Source organism: Lontra canadensis, unplaced genomic scaffold (assembly GCF_010015895.1).
Source record: "Lontra canadensis isolate GAN:19392208 unplaced genomic scaffold, GSC_riverotter_1.0 scaffold70, whole genome shotgun sequence".
Lineage (NCBI taxonomy): Eukaryota > Metazoa > Chordata > Mammalia > Carnivora > Mustelidae > Lontra > Lontra canadensis.
In genome coordinates, this window is record NW_022631064.1 from 5,479,786 (window position 1) to 5,493,653 (window position 13,868).

General features: G+C 39.0%; 1 protein-coding gene across 1 annotated transcript in view; it reads left to right on the forward strand.

Annotated features, from left to right (window-relative positions):
- The window catches only part of FREM1 (FRAS1 related extracellular matrix 1), a 140,298-nt gene extending 137,007 nt beyond the window's left edge, over positions 1–3,291 (forward strand). Inside the window, exons 35-36 of the mRNA XM_032880568.1 lie at positions 179–264; positions 2,504–3,291. Of these exons, the coding sequence (XP_032736459.1) occupies positions 179–264; positions 2,504–2,703 (286 nt within the window). The 3' untranslated portion in view covers positions 2,704–3,291. The remainder of the gene's footprint in view (positions 1–178; positions 265–2,503) is intronic.
- Positions 3,292–13,868: the final 10,577 nt, after the last annotated feature.

Genomic DNA, 13,868 nt, shown 5'->3' on the forward strand with positions numbered 1-13,868 from the left:
CTTACAGATAGTCATTAAAGTAAAAAAAATAGAGTATTCAAATCCTGGAAAGTCCTTTCTATATATATATATTTTTTTTCTATTTTAAACCGATTTGATTTCTGTTATGAATTTCATATCAACAGGAAAGTTGGGCTACTTGTCACTGATGCTGCCCTTTTTGTTTGTTTCCTTGTAGTAACCTGGGCAGCCTTGTAACTGTTCTCTCCAGACAGCACATGCGATGGCTCTGGGACATCAGTGGAAGAAAGCCCTTTTGGATAGGTAAGTGTTTGTGCTATACTAAGGAGGGAGGCGAGAACCTCAAGAGGGCATCGCCCTCCCATGGGCCAAATAATTGTGGCTTATAGTAACAATCAGGTGTTAGATGGTTGGACAATCTATTTTTTTCTTTACTGGAGGGGTGGAGGGTCTGTCTTTCAAAACTCATCTCGGGGCGCCTGGGTGGCTCAGTCGGTTAAGGGTCTGCCTTTGGCTCAGGTCATGACCCCAGGGTCCTGGGATCGAGTCCCACATCGGGCTCCCTGCTCAGTGGGGAGTCTGCTTCTCCCTCTGCTCCTCCCTTGCTCGTTCTCTCTCTCTCTAATAAATAAATAACATCTTTTTTAAAAATTTAAAAACCTCATCTTAATTGCATACTACTGTGATTGGTAGACATCTGTCTCAAATAAGCAATGTGGTTTGATTTATAGGTAAAAGAATTCAACAAATGCTATATCTAAAAGTAAAAAATTAGAAATAGCTATAAATAGGGGATAGTTAAATAAATTATGGTATAGCCATATGAAGGACTATTTAATATTTAATGTTTTGTAAGGCATTGAATATTAAAGACATGACAAAGTGCTTTATGTTTATTGTTTCATCCAGGACATATATGTTGGAGCATGTTATATATTAAAGATATGATATATTTGTGACAGGATGCTAAGTAAAAAAGCAGAGCCCAGAGCCATATGAAGCATAAAATAATTTAGAATATATTTAGATATTTTATGCATATATGCATATGATATATGTACACATCTATGCCCATGACTTATATATATATAAAAAAGGATGCCAAAGAACTAGAAATGTTTATCCCTCTTGACAGTTATTGGTGGATCTTAATTTTATCCCTTGTTTTCTGAAGTTTTAGTATCTTCTTCAATTTTAACAACAATACAAATCTCTCAGATTCTATTTTTAGGAGTAGAATTCCGGGGGCACATCCAAGTCAGATTTTTCACCATCTGTCTTAGAAGGTATTGGATTTCAGGGAACAATAGTAAACCCAGTCTTGGCTTCTCAAAATCTCTGTCATACTTAGTACATCTCTAAATTCTGAAATTTTCTGAGAGTGTTAAGATAAAGCTGGAGGAGTGGTTTTCTCTGCTTCCATAATGACTGATTTCAAGGCTCTATTCCCACAGAATGATTAGGCATAACATCTCCTCCTGATCACTAACACAAGGAAAAAATCCAGAAGGAGACAGTAGTTCATTTTATTCTACCCCCAAATTACTGAGGGAGAATCACGGGAGAAGGTTATTTGCTACACAACTAAGACTGTTTTCATGGTTAAACTTGGTTGGGAGGTGTCAGATCATGCTCTTACAGGGGACCTTTTCTCATTGTATTCTCTTTGTTTCTGCAATGAAGGAAGGTGAGGAGGATGAATGTTTCTTTAAGAAAAATTACAACAGCTTTGCAACACTGAAGTACAATTTGTAGAGTAGCTAGTGAGAGTAGAGAGGCAAGTGGAGAAAAGCTGCTTTTTGTTGGAATTACAGCAGACGGAAGAAAAACCACGTTCCAGACTAAAAATAACACCTAGTTAAGCTACTTTCAAATATGAAAACTGAGACATTTACATAGTGAGAAAGAACAACAGTAGACAAGAGTATACCTGTTTCCCCGGGATAGGAGTTCTGTCTGTAGAGTGATGTGAGTAATAATTACTGTTTACCAAACATGTATGTATGTCAGGAACTTGACATGCATTATCTTACTTAATACTTAAAACAGCCCCCAATGTACTATGTTTATTGCCATTTCTTAGATGAGGAAGCTAAAATTTAGAGTGGTTAAGTAACCTGCCCAAAGATGCTCAACTAGTAAGTGGGGGATCCAGGATTTGGATGTGGATCTGTCTGATTCCAAAGCCATATGTTGTTGTTTTTTAATTTTTAAATTTTAATTTCTTAAAAGATTTTATTTATTTGAGAGAGAGAGAGAGAATGAGTGGAGAGGAACAGCAGAGGGAGAGGGAGAAGCAAGCTCCCCACTGAGCAGGACTCTGGGATCATGACCTGAGCCGAAGGCAGGCACCCAACCGACTAAGCCACCCAGGCACTGCTCAAAGCTGTATGTTCTTACCTGTATTTTAGGATTCCCAGGCCCTATTCTATGTTTTAGAACGTAGGCCCATGTTTGTATATGATTACTGAACTTAAAACAATAGACTGATAGGATATTCAAGCATAAATATAATATTGGCCCATTTTTTGGTTCACATTAGGTTTGAATGACCAAGTGCGTGCTGGCCACTGGGAGTGGATTGGTGGGGAAGCTGTCACCTTCACCAACTGGAGGAAAGGACCCCCTCAACGTATGAAGCCCGGCAAGAACTGTGTTTTGGTGCAAAGACAAGGGAAATGGCAAACGCAAGACTGTAGGAAGGGCAGACCTCACAATTACGTGTGCTCCAGGAAAATCTAAATATAGCTGATCTTACAGGTGCCCACTCGGGATTTCTCACCTATTTATTTACAGAATTTGTGCATATCGTTCAATACAAAACAAGGTGTCATGACTGACTTAGTACATTTTTTTTTATCATAGTATATGAGTGATCTAGTAAAAAAAAGGAACATTGAAGAATTGTTCCAGGAGGATTGATCAATGAGCATTTCTTTCAGGAAGAGATACAATTCTTGTATCTCAGTGCCTTTCAAAATAAATACCTAAAGTATTATATGGTACAAGATTTGCTTATTCCAGAATATTCCCACCCTGTCCCCACTCCATATCTAAGTCCTCACCAAGCTCATGGTCCTTGGATTTTTTTTTGTCCCAAGACCTCAGTTTTTTGTCCCATTCTGAAATCTGTCCTGGCAGAGGCTTGTACCACTCCAGTCTGAGGAAAGCTAACTTTACCAGCTCATTAAATCATAGTTGAACAGCAAAGGGTCACTTTGTCCCTTTGGAATGTGAAACCTAAGATGAGAGTCTCGTCGATAAAAAAGGAGAATTCTTGGGCACCTGGGTGGCTCAGTTGGGTGGGCAGCTGCCTTTGGCTCAGGTCATGATCCCAGAGTCCCAGAATCGAGTCCCTCATCGGGCTCTGAGCTCTGCAGGGAGTCTGCTTCTCCCTCTGACCTTCTCTCCTCTCATGCTCTCTCTCACTGTCTCTCAAATAATTAAAATCTTTAAAAAAAAAAGAGAGAGAGAGAGAGAATTCTCTGTGGTGGAAAAGGAAGGCTTTAGAAGGGAGAATCTTGTAGATGGAAGCTCATTTGCAAAGCTCTAGTTCAGGTAAGAATTCAGAGACTAAATTCACGTCAGGGTCTACCCATCCCTACTCATGAGACAGAGCTCTTTTTCCAATAAAAATGTTGGCCTTGTACCTTCCCAGAGCTAATCATGACGTTTCCCCCAGCCTCACAGATTCATGAGAAATTTGAAGTAATGTGAACTTCTCTTTTCATTTGGGTATATGGTAAGGACTAACATTTCTCAAGGACATTTGGAATAGAGTTTATGCGAGTGATGTTTAACACATGGAAGAAAAACACTGTTTCCTCAGAAGTGTCCCAGTGAACAATGCTGATGAACAAAGAAAGATAGTACTGAAAACAGCACTTGAAAACCCATATTCTCAGAACGGATTTTGATATAACTTTGAGCCCTTACATCTCTACTATTTCTAGAACTGGCATGCTAACCCAATTCGGTAACATAAAGTCCCTTATGAATTTATAATATCAGCTGAATGAAACCTTTTTGTACCAGTGAAGTGTGTTGCAGCCTTACAGGAACTCCCTTCTGAAATCAAGTTTTAATTACAGGAAATTAGAAATTTATTTCTGAAACATGTGCTCAAAATTTTCCTCTTAATCACCAAAAAATGCGGTTGTACCAAATGTAACTAACTTGCTCTATGAGTAGTTAAGAGTAATTTCAGAGTCAAGATGGGGTTACCAAGTAGACTAAAGCTTTGGAGCAGGTTTTATTAGACTAACACATTTGGTAAAATGAAAATAAATGGAAGAAATTCAGTCCAGTTTCTGGATATAAAACATGTCAAGCTTGTTTTATTTCTGCTCATTTATCAAGATTTTTGGTATTAGAAATATTTACAAAGAGAAGTGGGGATCATGTTTTGGCATTTCTACCTCTCACTTAAATTTAAAAGCATGGTGGCCTTAGGTATCCCACATAAGCTCTGAACTGATTACAACATACAGGTCTCTTGTGCAACACAGACACTCTCTGGTATTTAACCAAAAGATGTAAAACCCACCCTTCATACCAGCTCCAGTCCTCTCTGATCCACTGGCCTCTGCCATTTGGAAAGGCGAGATGCCAGATAATGTAGCAAAGAGTTGTTGACCTGAAGAATGATATCCTAAGAGGGAAAGTAAAAGCTCAAGAAATAAAGAGTTCAGAGGCCGCTCCCTTCTAGAACAACAGAGCTATAGTAACTATTTAAAACTGGGAATCCAGAACCAGGGCTGTTATGGAGAAACTGATCAGCATGGTAGATTTTATTATGCTTATCTGCAATGACAATAATGTTTAAGTGTAATTGCAAATGCTAGTATAAAGAGAGAATGTTTTAGGATTTTTGTAGCAACTAGGAATACTAGGATAATATTTTTGAATGTTCCTGATCATGAAAGTATCGATCAGTTTGTAAAACGCAAGTAATTGAATGAGGATACAAACAAAAATTCTGGCAAGTTGGGGTGTTGGGCAATATTTATCATGACCTTTATTTCTTCCTCATGATTGAGCTTTGACTCAGGGGAAAATAAAAAAGTAAATGATTGTTATCTAAAAAAGAAAAGAGAGACGGGGGCACCTGGTTGGCTCAGTCAGTGGAGTGTGCAACTCTTGATCTCAAGGATTGTGAGTTCAAGAACCACGGTGGGTATAGAGATTACTTAAAAATAAAACCTTAAAAAAAAAAAGTAAATGATGGTCATGATTCTTGCCACCTAGATTGGTCACTGTCACTTGTCAAGTTCTGGTGGGAGCAGGAAGGAAGGAAATGGATTAATGGAAGAATAAGGAATGGATGATTATATGAGAGTAGAGGGGAGAGAGGGAAGAAGGGTTGAGCAGGGAGAGATGGGACTGGTGGTAGCTAAGAAGGAGAGCATCAGAAAGAGGGACTTAAATGTCACCCGGCTCTTCTCCCCAGGTTTGAATACCAGTTCAGGAAAAGCCCTCTCCATTCAAGGGCATCAACCCAGCTAAGTAGCATGTAGCTTTTCAGAATCCTGCGATTTTTGCTTTTTAACTAAAACATACATATGTATATAGCATATATTTTGCTGAATGTAAACTTAAAAACATATGATAATTATTTCATCTCTTTCCAAGGAGTGGTAAAAACAAACCGGGTGACATTTTTTTCTTTAAAAATTTTATTTATTTATTTGACAGAGAGAGAGAGATCACAAGTAGACAGAGAGGCAGGCAGAGAGAGAGAGGAAGAGAAGCAGGCTTCCCGCTGAGCAGAGAGCCTGATGCGGTGCTCCATCCCAGGACCCTGGGATCATGACCTGAGCCGGAGGCAGAGGCTTTAACCCACTGAGCCACCCAGGTGCCCCCAGGTGACATTTTTTTTTACGTTTCTGTTTTTGTTCATTTTTACTACAGCCAAAAAGAACATGCACATAATTTTCATTAACACTATGGTTTGTATAATTCAAACCAGGAGCTGGTGCTGATTAATTTTTGCAACAAAGCAGCCTATGAAATGTACTGTTTCTAACATTGTATCAAAATTAATAAAATGAACTTATTTCTACTTCTGAACTACTGTTGCTTGAGTTTTTCACAGTTTATATTTATTCTAGCTATTGTAAGAAGGGATGGAAAGGGAAACGCAACATGTCTTTTTTATCCTTGTTGTTTAAATCAACCTTTAGTTCCACAGCTTCCATCCATCTACCCAGCCACCCCGCCACCCATCCATCTACCATTTATTCCACGAATATTACTGGAATATTGAATGCCAGCCCCTCACCTATTCTAAATACTGGAGATATTACTGTGAACGGGATAGGAAAGTAAAAGTAGAAAAGCATAGTGTATACATGCAAATTTCTAATAGTCTTTTTCTTAAGCATCAAACTTTTTATCAGGGCGGAAGTCACAGTGGAAGTCACAAGGGATAAGTACATTATCCCTTTTCAGAGTGGAAGGGAAACACACCCCATACAAAGAGCTCATGCTTTCTTTTGTTATATTTCTCTCCTGATTAGGAAACTGGCATTACTTCCTGTGTTTACGATCAGGTCAAGGTGTTATGGGTAGCAACTCTCCCAAATTTCCTGTCTCCAGATCAGGTGAGGAACTTAAATTTTCCAATCCAGTTTTCTGATTTTTGCAACAAAACAAGCAGTAGGTGTCTCTGCATCTCTCAGATCTCTGGAGCATCAGGAATTTAAAAAAAAAAAAAGAACAATGATATCATCTCACCTGATATCCTTATTGTAAAGAAGAGGACGTTGAAGTCTTCAGAAGGTAAAGGGGAAGAGATTAGCACTAGAACCAGAGACCTCCAAATCACAGGGACTCTCTTCAGATTATTCTACGTATTCTCATTCTTACCACTCTGCTTATATTCCAGTAGAATATCTTTGACTGAAGAGTATGATAAAACTGACGGACACTTGACAACATTATTGTAAGTAAAAGAAGATGGACAGGGAAGGCCATGTACTGCTGTATTGCACAGTCCATTCATATGAAATGTCCAAAAGAGGCAAATCTATGAAGACAGAAAGTAGATTCATGGTTGCCCCGGGGGTGGGGTAAGAGGAAATGGAAACTAATTGCCAGTGGGTACCGTGTTCTTCTTGGGGTGCGGAAATGGTCTGGAATTAGATAGTGGGGATGGTTGTACAACATAATGAATACACTAAAAATGGACTGAAGTGTGCACTTTTAAATGGTGAATATGAGGTCATAGGAAGCATATCTCAGTAAAAATGCTATTAAAGATCGCCACATAAAAATTTATTTTGGAAAGCTGTAAATGGATTGATATATTTGCTGCGTGTTTATCTGACTCATCCAAGATACTTTTTCCAGTCTTTGCCTCATGTCTCACCCAGGTTTTTGTTTGTTTATTTATAGAGTTGGTTAAGAGGAAGAGAAAGTCAATTGGACGTACTGTTTAACTTACAGGACGGCTTTATTGATCTTCCTCCTTTCTCCCCATTAATCATGAGAGGGCTGTTACGGATGGCAGAGTGTGTCTGGATATGTGTAATGTCCAGAATGCCATGATTTTCTAAAATTAATTCTACAAGTCTTTAGAACAGGATCATGCAGGAAATGAATATACCCTCCTCGTAACTTACGCATATAACTGTTCATTTTGAACAGTTTTTATAGGTCTTATATTCTGCTAGGTAATAAAGTCTAGTTTATCTTAAGACAGAAAGGAACAAAAAATCAACCAACACTTCCATTAAGGGCCTTATGGTAACCCGCAATACTTTTTCCAAGCAATGAAGTATGAGTTCACCTTTTGCTTCTATCCCCATCTGTATTTTTGCTTCCCAAGGGCAATCAATCCCAACTTACTTTACAGAAGAAAAATGGAAAAATATATGCTATCCTAAAACAGGTCAAAAGCAAGCTGAAGCGGCTATATTAATATCAGAGTAGGTTTTAGAGCAAAGAATACAACCAAGGTTAAAGGAGCTTATTTTATAATTTAAACAGGTCAATACATCAAGAGGACATAATAATTCTAACATTTAGGCACCTAATAACAATGTTTAGAAATACATGATGCAAAAACTGATAGAAATAAACAAATCTATGATTATTTTCAGAAATGCTAAAACCGTCTCAATAACTGATAGAAGAAATGGGCAGAAAATCAGTAAGGATTTAGAAGCATGGACAATGTTAACCAAATTAACCTGCCATTGCTAGAACACTCCACCCAACAACAAGATAGACATTCTTTTCATGTGCACAGGAAGCATTTGCTGGGGCAAGCCATTTTCTGGGACATACAATGAATCTCAATAAATTTAAATGGATTTAAGTTATACAAAATTTGTTCTCTGGCCATAATGGAGTTAAATCAGAAATCAATAGCAGAAGTATCTTTGGAAAACCCCTAAGTGTTTGGAAACCAAATTATAAACTTACTCAATTGATAGCTTAAAGAAGAAATCAGTGGACAAATTAGAAAGTATAGTGAATTGCCTAAAAAATGAAGACAACAGGGGCACCTGGGTGGTTCATTCAGTTAAGCGTCCAACTCTCGATTTCGGCTCAGGTTGTGATCTCTGGATTGTGGGATGGAGTCCTGTGCACAGGGCGGAGTCTGCTGGAAATTCTCTCTCACTCCCTCTGCCTTTCTCCTTGCTCATGCAATTTATTTATTTAAGTAAATAAATAAATAAAATCTTCTTAGAAAATGAAAGCAACATATCAAAGTCTGTGAGGTGCCATTAAAGTATTATGCTGGGGAAATTTATAGCACTAAATGTCTATATTTAAAAGAAGAAAGATTTTAACTTCAGCTTCCACTTTAAGAGACTAGAAAAAGAAGACAGCAGAAATAAGGATATAGAAAATATCAGAGCAGAAATCAATGAGTCTCACTAAAATTGGTAAATTTTTAACAGGACCAATCAGGAAAAAAATGAGAAGACACAGATTGCTAAGTTCCAGATAGCTTCACTATTGAATTTTATAAATATTTAAAGAAGAAATAGTACCAATTCTACAAAACTCACCCAGAAAATCTCAAAAGAATATTTTCTGACTATTCCATGAGGCCAGTATTACTCTGAAACCAAACTATACAACAATATAAGAATACTACAGGCCAACATCCCTCATGAATATAGATTTAAAAAATTCCAAACAATACTTTACCAATTTAAAACCAACAATATATACAAAAGGATAACGCATCTTGATCAAGCCACTATTAAGAAAATGATAGGCCATAGTCTAGGAGAAAATATTTACTATACATTTCTCTGGTATCCCAACTATATCAAAGAAACCCTCAACAATTAATAATAAGAAATTTTTTGAGTGGACAGAAGATTTAAATGAATATATCACTAACGAAGATATACAGGTAACATAAAAATAAATGAAAACATGCCAACATATTAGTCATTAGGAATTATAAATTAAAGGCACAATGAGATAGTATTACACACCTATTAGAATGGCTCAAATTACAAAGACTAACTGACCATACCAAGTGTTGGTGAGGATATGAAGGAATTGGGACTCTTACACACTGCCGGTGAAATATCAGATAGTCCAGCCACTCTGGGAAACAATTTGGTGGTTCTTTAAAAAGTTAAACATACACCTACCATGTGATCCAGCCATTCCCCTTCTAGTTACTCACACAAGAGAGAAGAATGCTTATTTCCATTCAAAGACTTACATATGAATGTTCATAGCAGCTTTATTTGTGACAGTCAAAAGTATAAACAGCCAAATGTCCATTATCATGTTAGTGGATATGCAAATTACAGTACATCCTTGCAATGAAGTCTATTCAGAAATATAAACAAGTGGAAGATTGCTACAACAACATGGATGATTCTCAACAGAATTACGCTGAGTCAAAGAGCCTGACAAGAAAAAACACACAGTGTATAGGTATTCTATTTATAGAAAATTCTAGAAAGTACAAACTTTATGTTTAGTAACAGAAAGCAAGTCTGGTGCTACCTGGGAATGGGAGAGAAGAACTTTTAGGCAGAGGAAAAGGATTGAAAAAGGACACAAGGAAATTTTAGGGGTGGTGGATATATTCACTATCTTGATTGTGGTAATAGTTTCACAGGTATACATATATGTGTCTATTTTTTAAAAATTTATTTGACAGAGCACAAGTAGGGGGCAAGGGAGAAGCAGACTCCCTGCTGTGCAGATACCCTGCCGAGGGGCTCAATCCCAGGACCCTGAGATCATGACCTGAGCTGAACAAAGGCAGACGCTTAGCTGACTGAGCCACGCAGTCACCCCGATATGACTAAATCTATCAAATTATACATTAAACACAAGTTTATTGTATGTCAATTGTATTTCAATAAAGCTGTTTGAAGAAAGAAACAATAATTTCTACAACATGGGAGATTTTCAAAAGAAAAGAGAGCTCTAAGTCTAACAATATCCTTATTTCAGGGCAGTAAAATATTGGCATAAAATGGTATGATTTCAGTATCCAATGACAGAAGAACACTTAATGGAAAATTATATTGTCTCCATTAAAGTGATAATTCAATCACATAATGTTATTTTAAAATAGTGGAATATAAAATAATGGATGCATTATTTTATTTATTTATTTATTTCTTAAATTAACATATAATGTATTTATTTCAGGGGTACAGGTCTGTGATTCATCAGTCTTACACAATTCACAGCACTCACCATAGCACATACCCTCCCCAATGTCCATCACCCCGCCACCCTATCCCTCCCTCACCGCCCACCCCGGCCTCCAGCAACCCTCAGTTTGTTTCCTGAGATTAAGAGTCTCTTATGGTTTGTCTCCCTCCCTGGTCCCATCTTGTTTCACTTTTTTCCCTCCCTCCCCCCATGACCCCTGCCCCACCTCTCAAATTCATTATATCAGAGAGATCCTATGATAATTGTCTTCCTCTGATTTACGTATTTCGCTTAGCATAATACCCTCTAGTTCCATCCACGTTATTGCAAATGGCAAGATTTAGGGTTTTTTTCCTTGATGGCTGGATGCACTTTTTTAAAAACTACATTGCAAAAAGGAAACTGATGGGGAAGACAAACATGAGCTGGGTTTATAGCACGATTCCACCATGTACTTGCTCTGTATCTTGAATTCTTTAAGCTTAGGTTTCTCATGTATAACATGGGGATGACAATAACTTTCTGGGAAAACTGCTGTGAAGATTAAATGTGAAACTACAAAGAACATGCCTGGAACATAATAGGTACTCCTTAAAAGCTACCTTATTAAAAGCTGTTGTGTGTGTACGTGGGGGAGGGGGGCGGGGGCAAAGTACCTGGAAGAGAGTGACAAGTTTTTTAAAGGTTTTATTTATTTGAGAGAGAGCACAAGGAGGGCTGGGGAGAGTGAGGGAGACTGAGGCAGAGTAGAGGAATTAGCAAACTCCACACTGAATGTGGTGCTGGATTCAGGGCTTGATCCCATGTCCCTGAGATCAAGACCAGAGCCGAAGTCAGGTGCTCGACCAACTGAGCCACCCGGGCCCCCCAAGAAAGTGACGATTTTAAACAGTGCTTGTGTTCACCAGTAAACAGGGAAGAAGGATCTGGGGGGCGGGGCGGGGGAGAGTAGGGGTTTTAAAGTTCCGTATGACAAGTGAGAACACTCCCACATGTTAGGACATTTGTGTTGAACGTGGAAGTGGTTCCAGCTTTTGGAGAAATCCAGATGACCAAGGAAGCCCTTTTTAAAACCCCAATATGCCTTGCTTTCAGACATGATCTGTGATACACAAATCTCATGATAAAGAAAGCCACGCTAGCAGATGGTTTTCCACGCGACAGAAAGAATTGTTTGTTGCTAAGGACTGGAAGGATAGTTCTTTTTCTAAGAATGGCTCCTCCGGGGAGCCATGTTTTCATAATCTCCCTTTGCATTCAGTATTTCAGGAATATTCTTGTTCCGTGTCTTGAGGGACCATCCTGCCCCTGGTTGAACACGTGAAGAATTAAATGGTGCTAAATGGAGAGAAAGGTGGTTCGGCTTGTATGGCCGTCAGGACGGATTCAGGGAGGAAGTGAAAGGATGGGAAATACCAGCAGAATCTGGCTCCCAGGAAATCTCCTTGCCTGAGGATTTCCTACCCACCAGAATTCTTGGGTCATTTTAGGGACCAGCCTCAAATAACAAGCTTCCAAAGAGTTTCAGATTTGAACTAAGAATGGAACTTTTGCAAATATGACAAAGGCCTCCCCAGCTTTATGGCCACCTTGGGCCTCGGGTCAGGTAGGCAACAGAAGGCAAGACTTCCTGGAAAGTTCTGCTTTGCTTTTGCATTTTATTGTCATGATTTTTCACAGTTTGTCTCATGTCACCTTGTTACTTAATTCCCACACCTCCAAGGGAAAAGGAAAAATGTGTAATATTTTAATATTTATGTTACAGATACTTAACATTATGTTTCTACATAGGTGTTGCCAAGATAGTCAAGCCAACCTTTATTTATGGAGGATAGAAAATATAAATCTGTCTGAAATCTTTCATGAAAGGAAGGTCTTAATATTTCCAGAGTTGATTTTGGTGCCTACTCTAGGAGAGTTAGGAAAGGGTTGTCAATACAAGGTGTCATTGTTTTAGGTTTCCTATCCATGAGCTGCTTTTTTTCCCCCAACTTCCCTCTCTTTTGGCAACTTCTCCTCACATTCTGTCCCACATTTGGCCCCGAGTCAGTTGAAAGCTTTGCAAGTTGATTTTCCATTCCCATCTGAATTTTAGCTTAGCTGTGGAACTGTTTTCCATGTGTTTTTAATCATTTGTCCATGTGTTATGAGCTTATAGGGACAATATGGTTCCCCCAAGCTGCCTGCATTGTATAAGCAGAAACTGGCAAGGTAGCCAGTAGGGAAATGGTTTTCAGACAGATGCCCCCTACACTCATTTCTGTTGGTGATACACCACCCTCTTCTTCCAACTGGAGGAAAACAATTTACAAGCTGCGTAAGTCACCTAACACAGATAGAGTCCTCTGGCAGGAGCTACCTTTTCTAGGAGTGTAATTTATCCTCAAAGAGCAACCTGCCTAGGAACTGTGGCTGGTAAGACAAAGTTCAAAGACCTAGTCTGAGGCTGTGGCCAGGCTGGGTTATAAAGAAAGGTTTATTCTGAGTCTTCCCAGAGTCCGTGGAAATTTGGTTTTAAAATAGAGTCTGAACGCAGAGAATTAAGGGTAAGTTCTCCAAGACAAAGAGATAGCTCTTGGAAAGTAGAGCCCAACAAGGCCGCGTGTCAGAAGTTTCCGTCCACATTTTTATTGGATTTGGCCTGTTAAAATGAGCACTCGTTAACCTCCTGAGTGTCGAGCATGGGACCAGGCACAGAAAAGAAAGAGAAAACTGCATTTAACAAAATCCCTGTTCTCAGCTGCTGACAATGCCATCTCCAGCAAACGCAGACCTTGCCTCCTGGGAGCCTCCTCTCCTAGTTAGGAAGACACACATGCACCCAAATTAAGCCAAGTCTGAGGAGTCACCAAATGGCCAAGTAAAGAAGGGACCTGGCTTCTAGAATCCCAAAGAAACTCTAGTGTTCTGAGTGAGACACCCCTTGTAAATCCTCCGCTACCCAGGGAGCTGGCCAGATGGCTGTTCTGCTCTTATAGCTTAAATCTTCAGGATTTTCGTAGCTGTTTTGCCCACTCTGACCTCCTTTTCTCCATTTTCTTTAGGACCAGATTTATGAGAAATGAGTTAAATATTGCAGAGAATTGCAACAGCTACGAGGAGGGATGGGTGATCCTGGGAAGGAGGATTTAAGGAAGCGCTGAAGCCAAACTCTGCGTGGGTCGATGTATCAGGGGATGTGAGAACATGGAGGTTGTTTGAACAATTCTTTTCAAAACTTGCCCAGGAATGCAGAAGATAACACCAAAGTGTAGAACCTG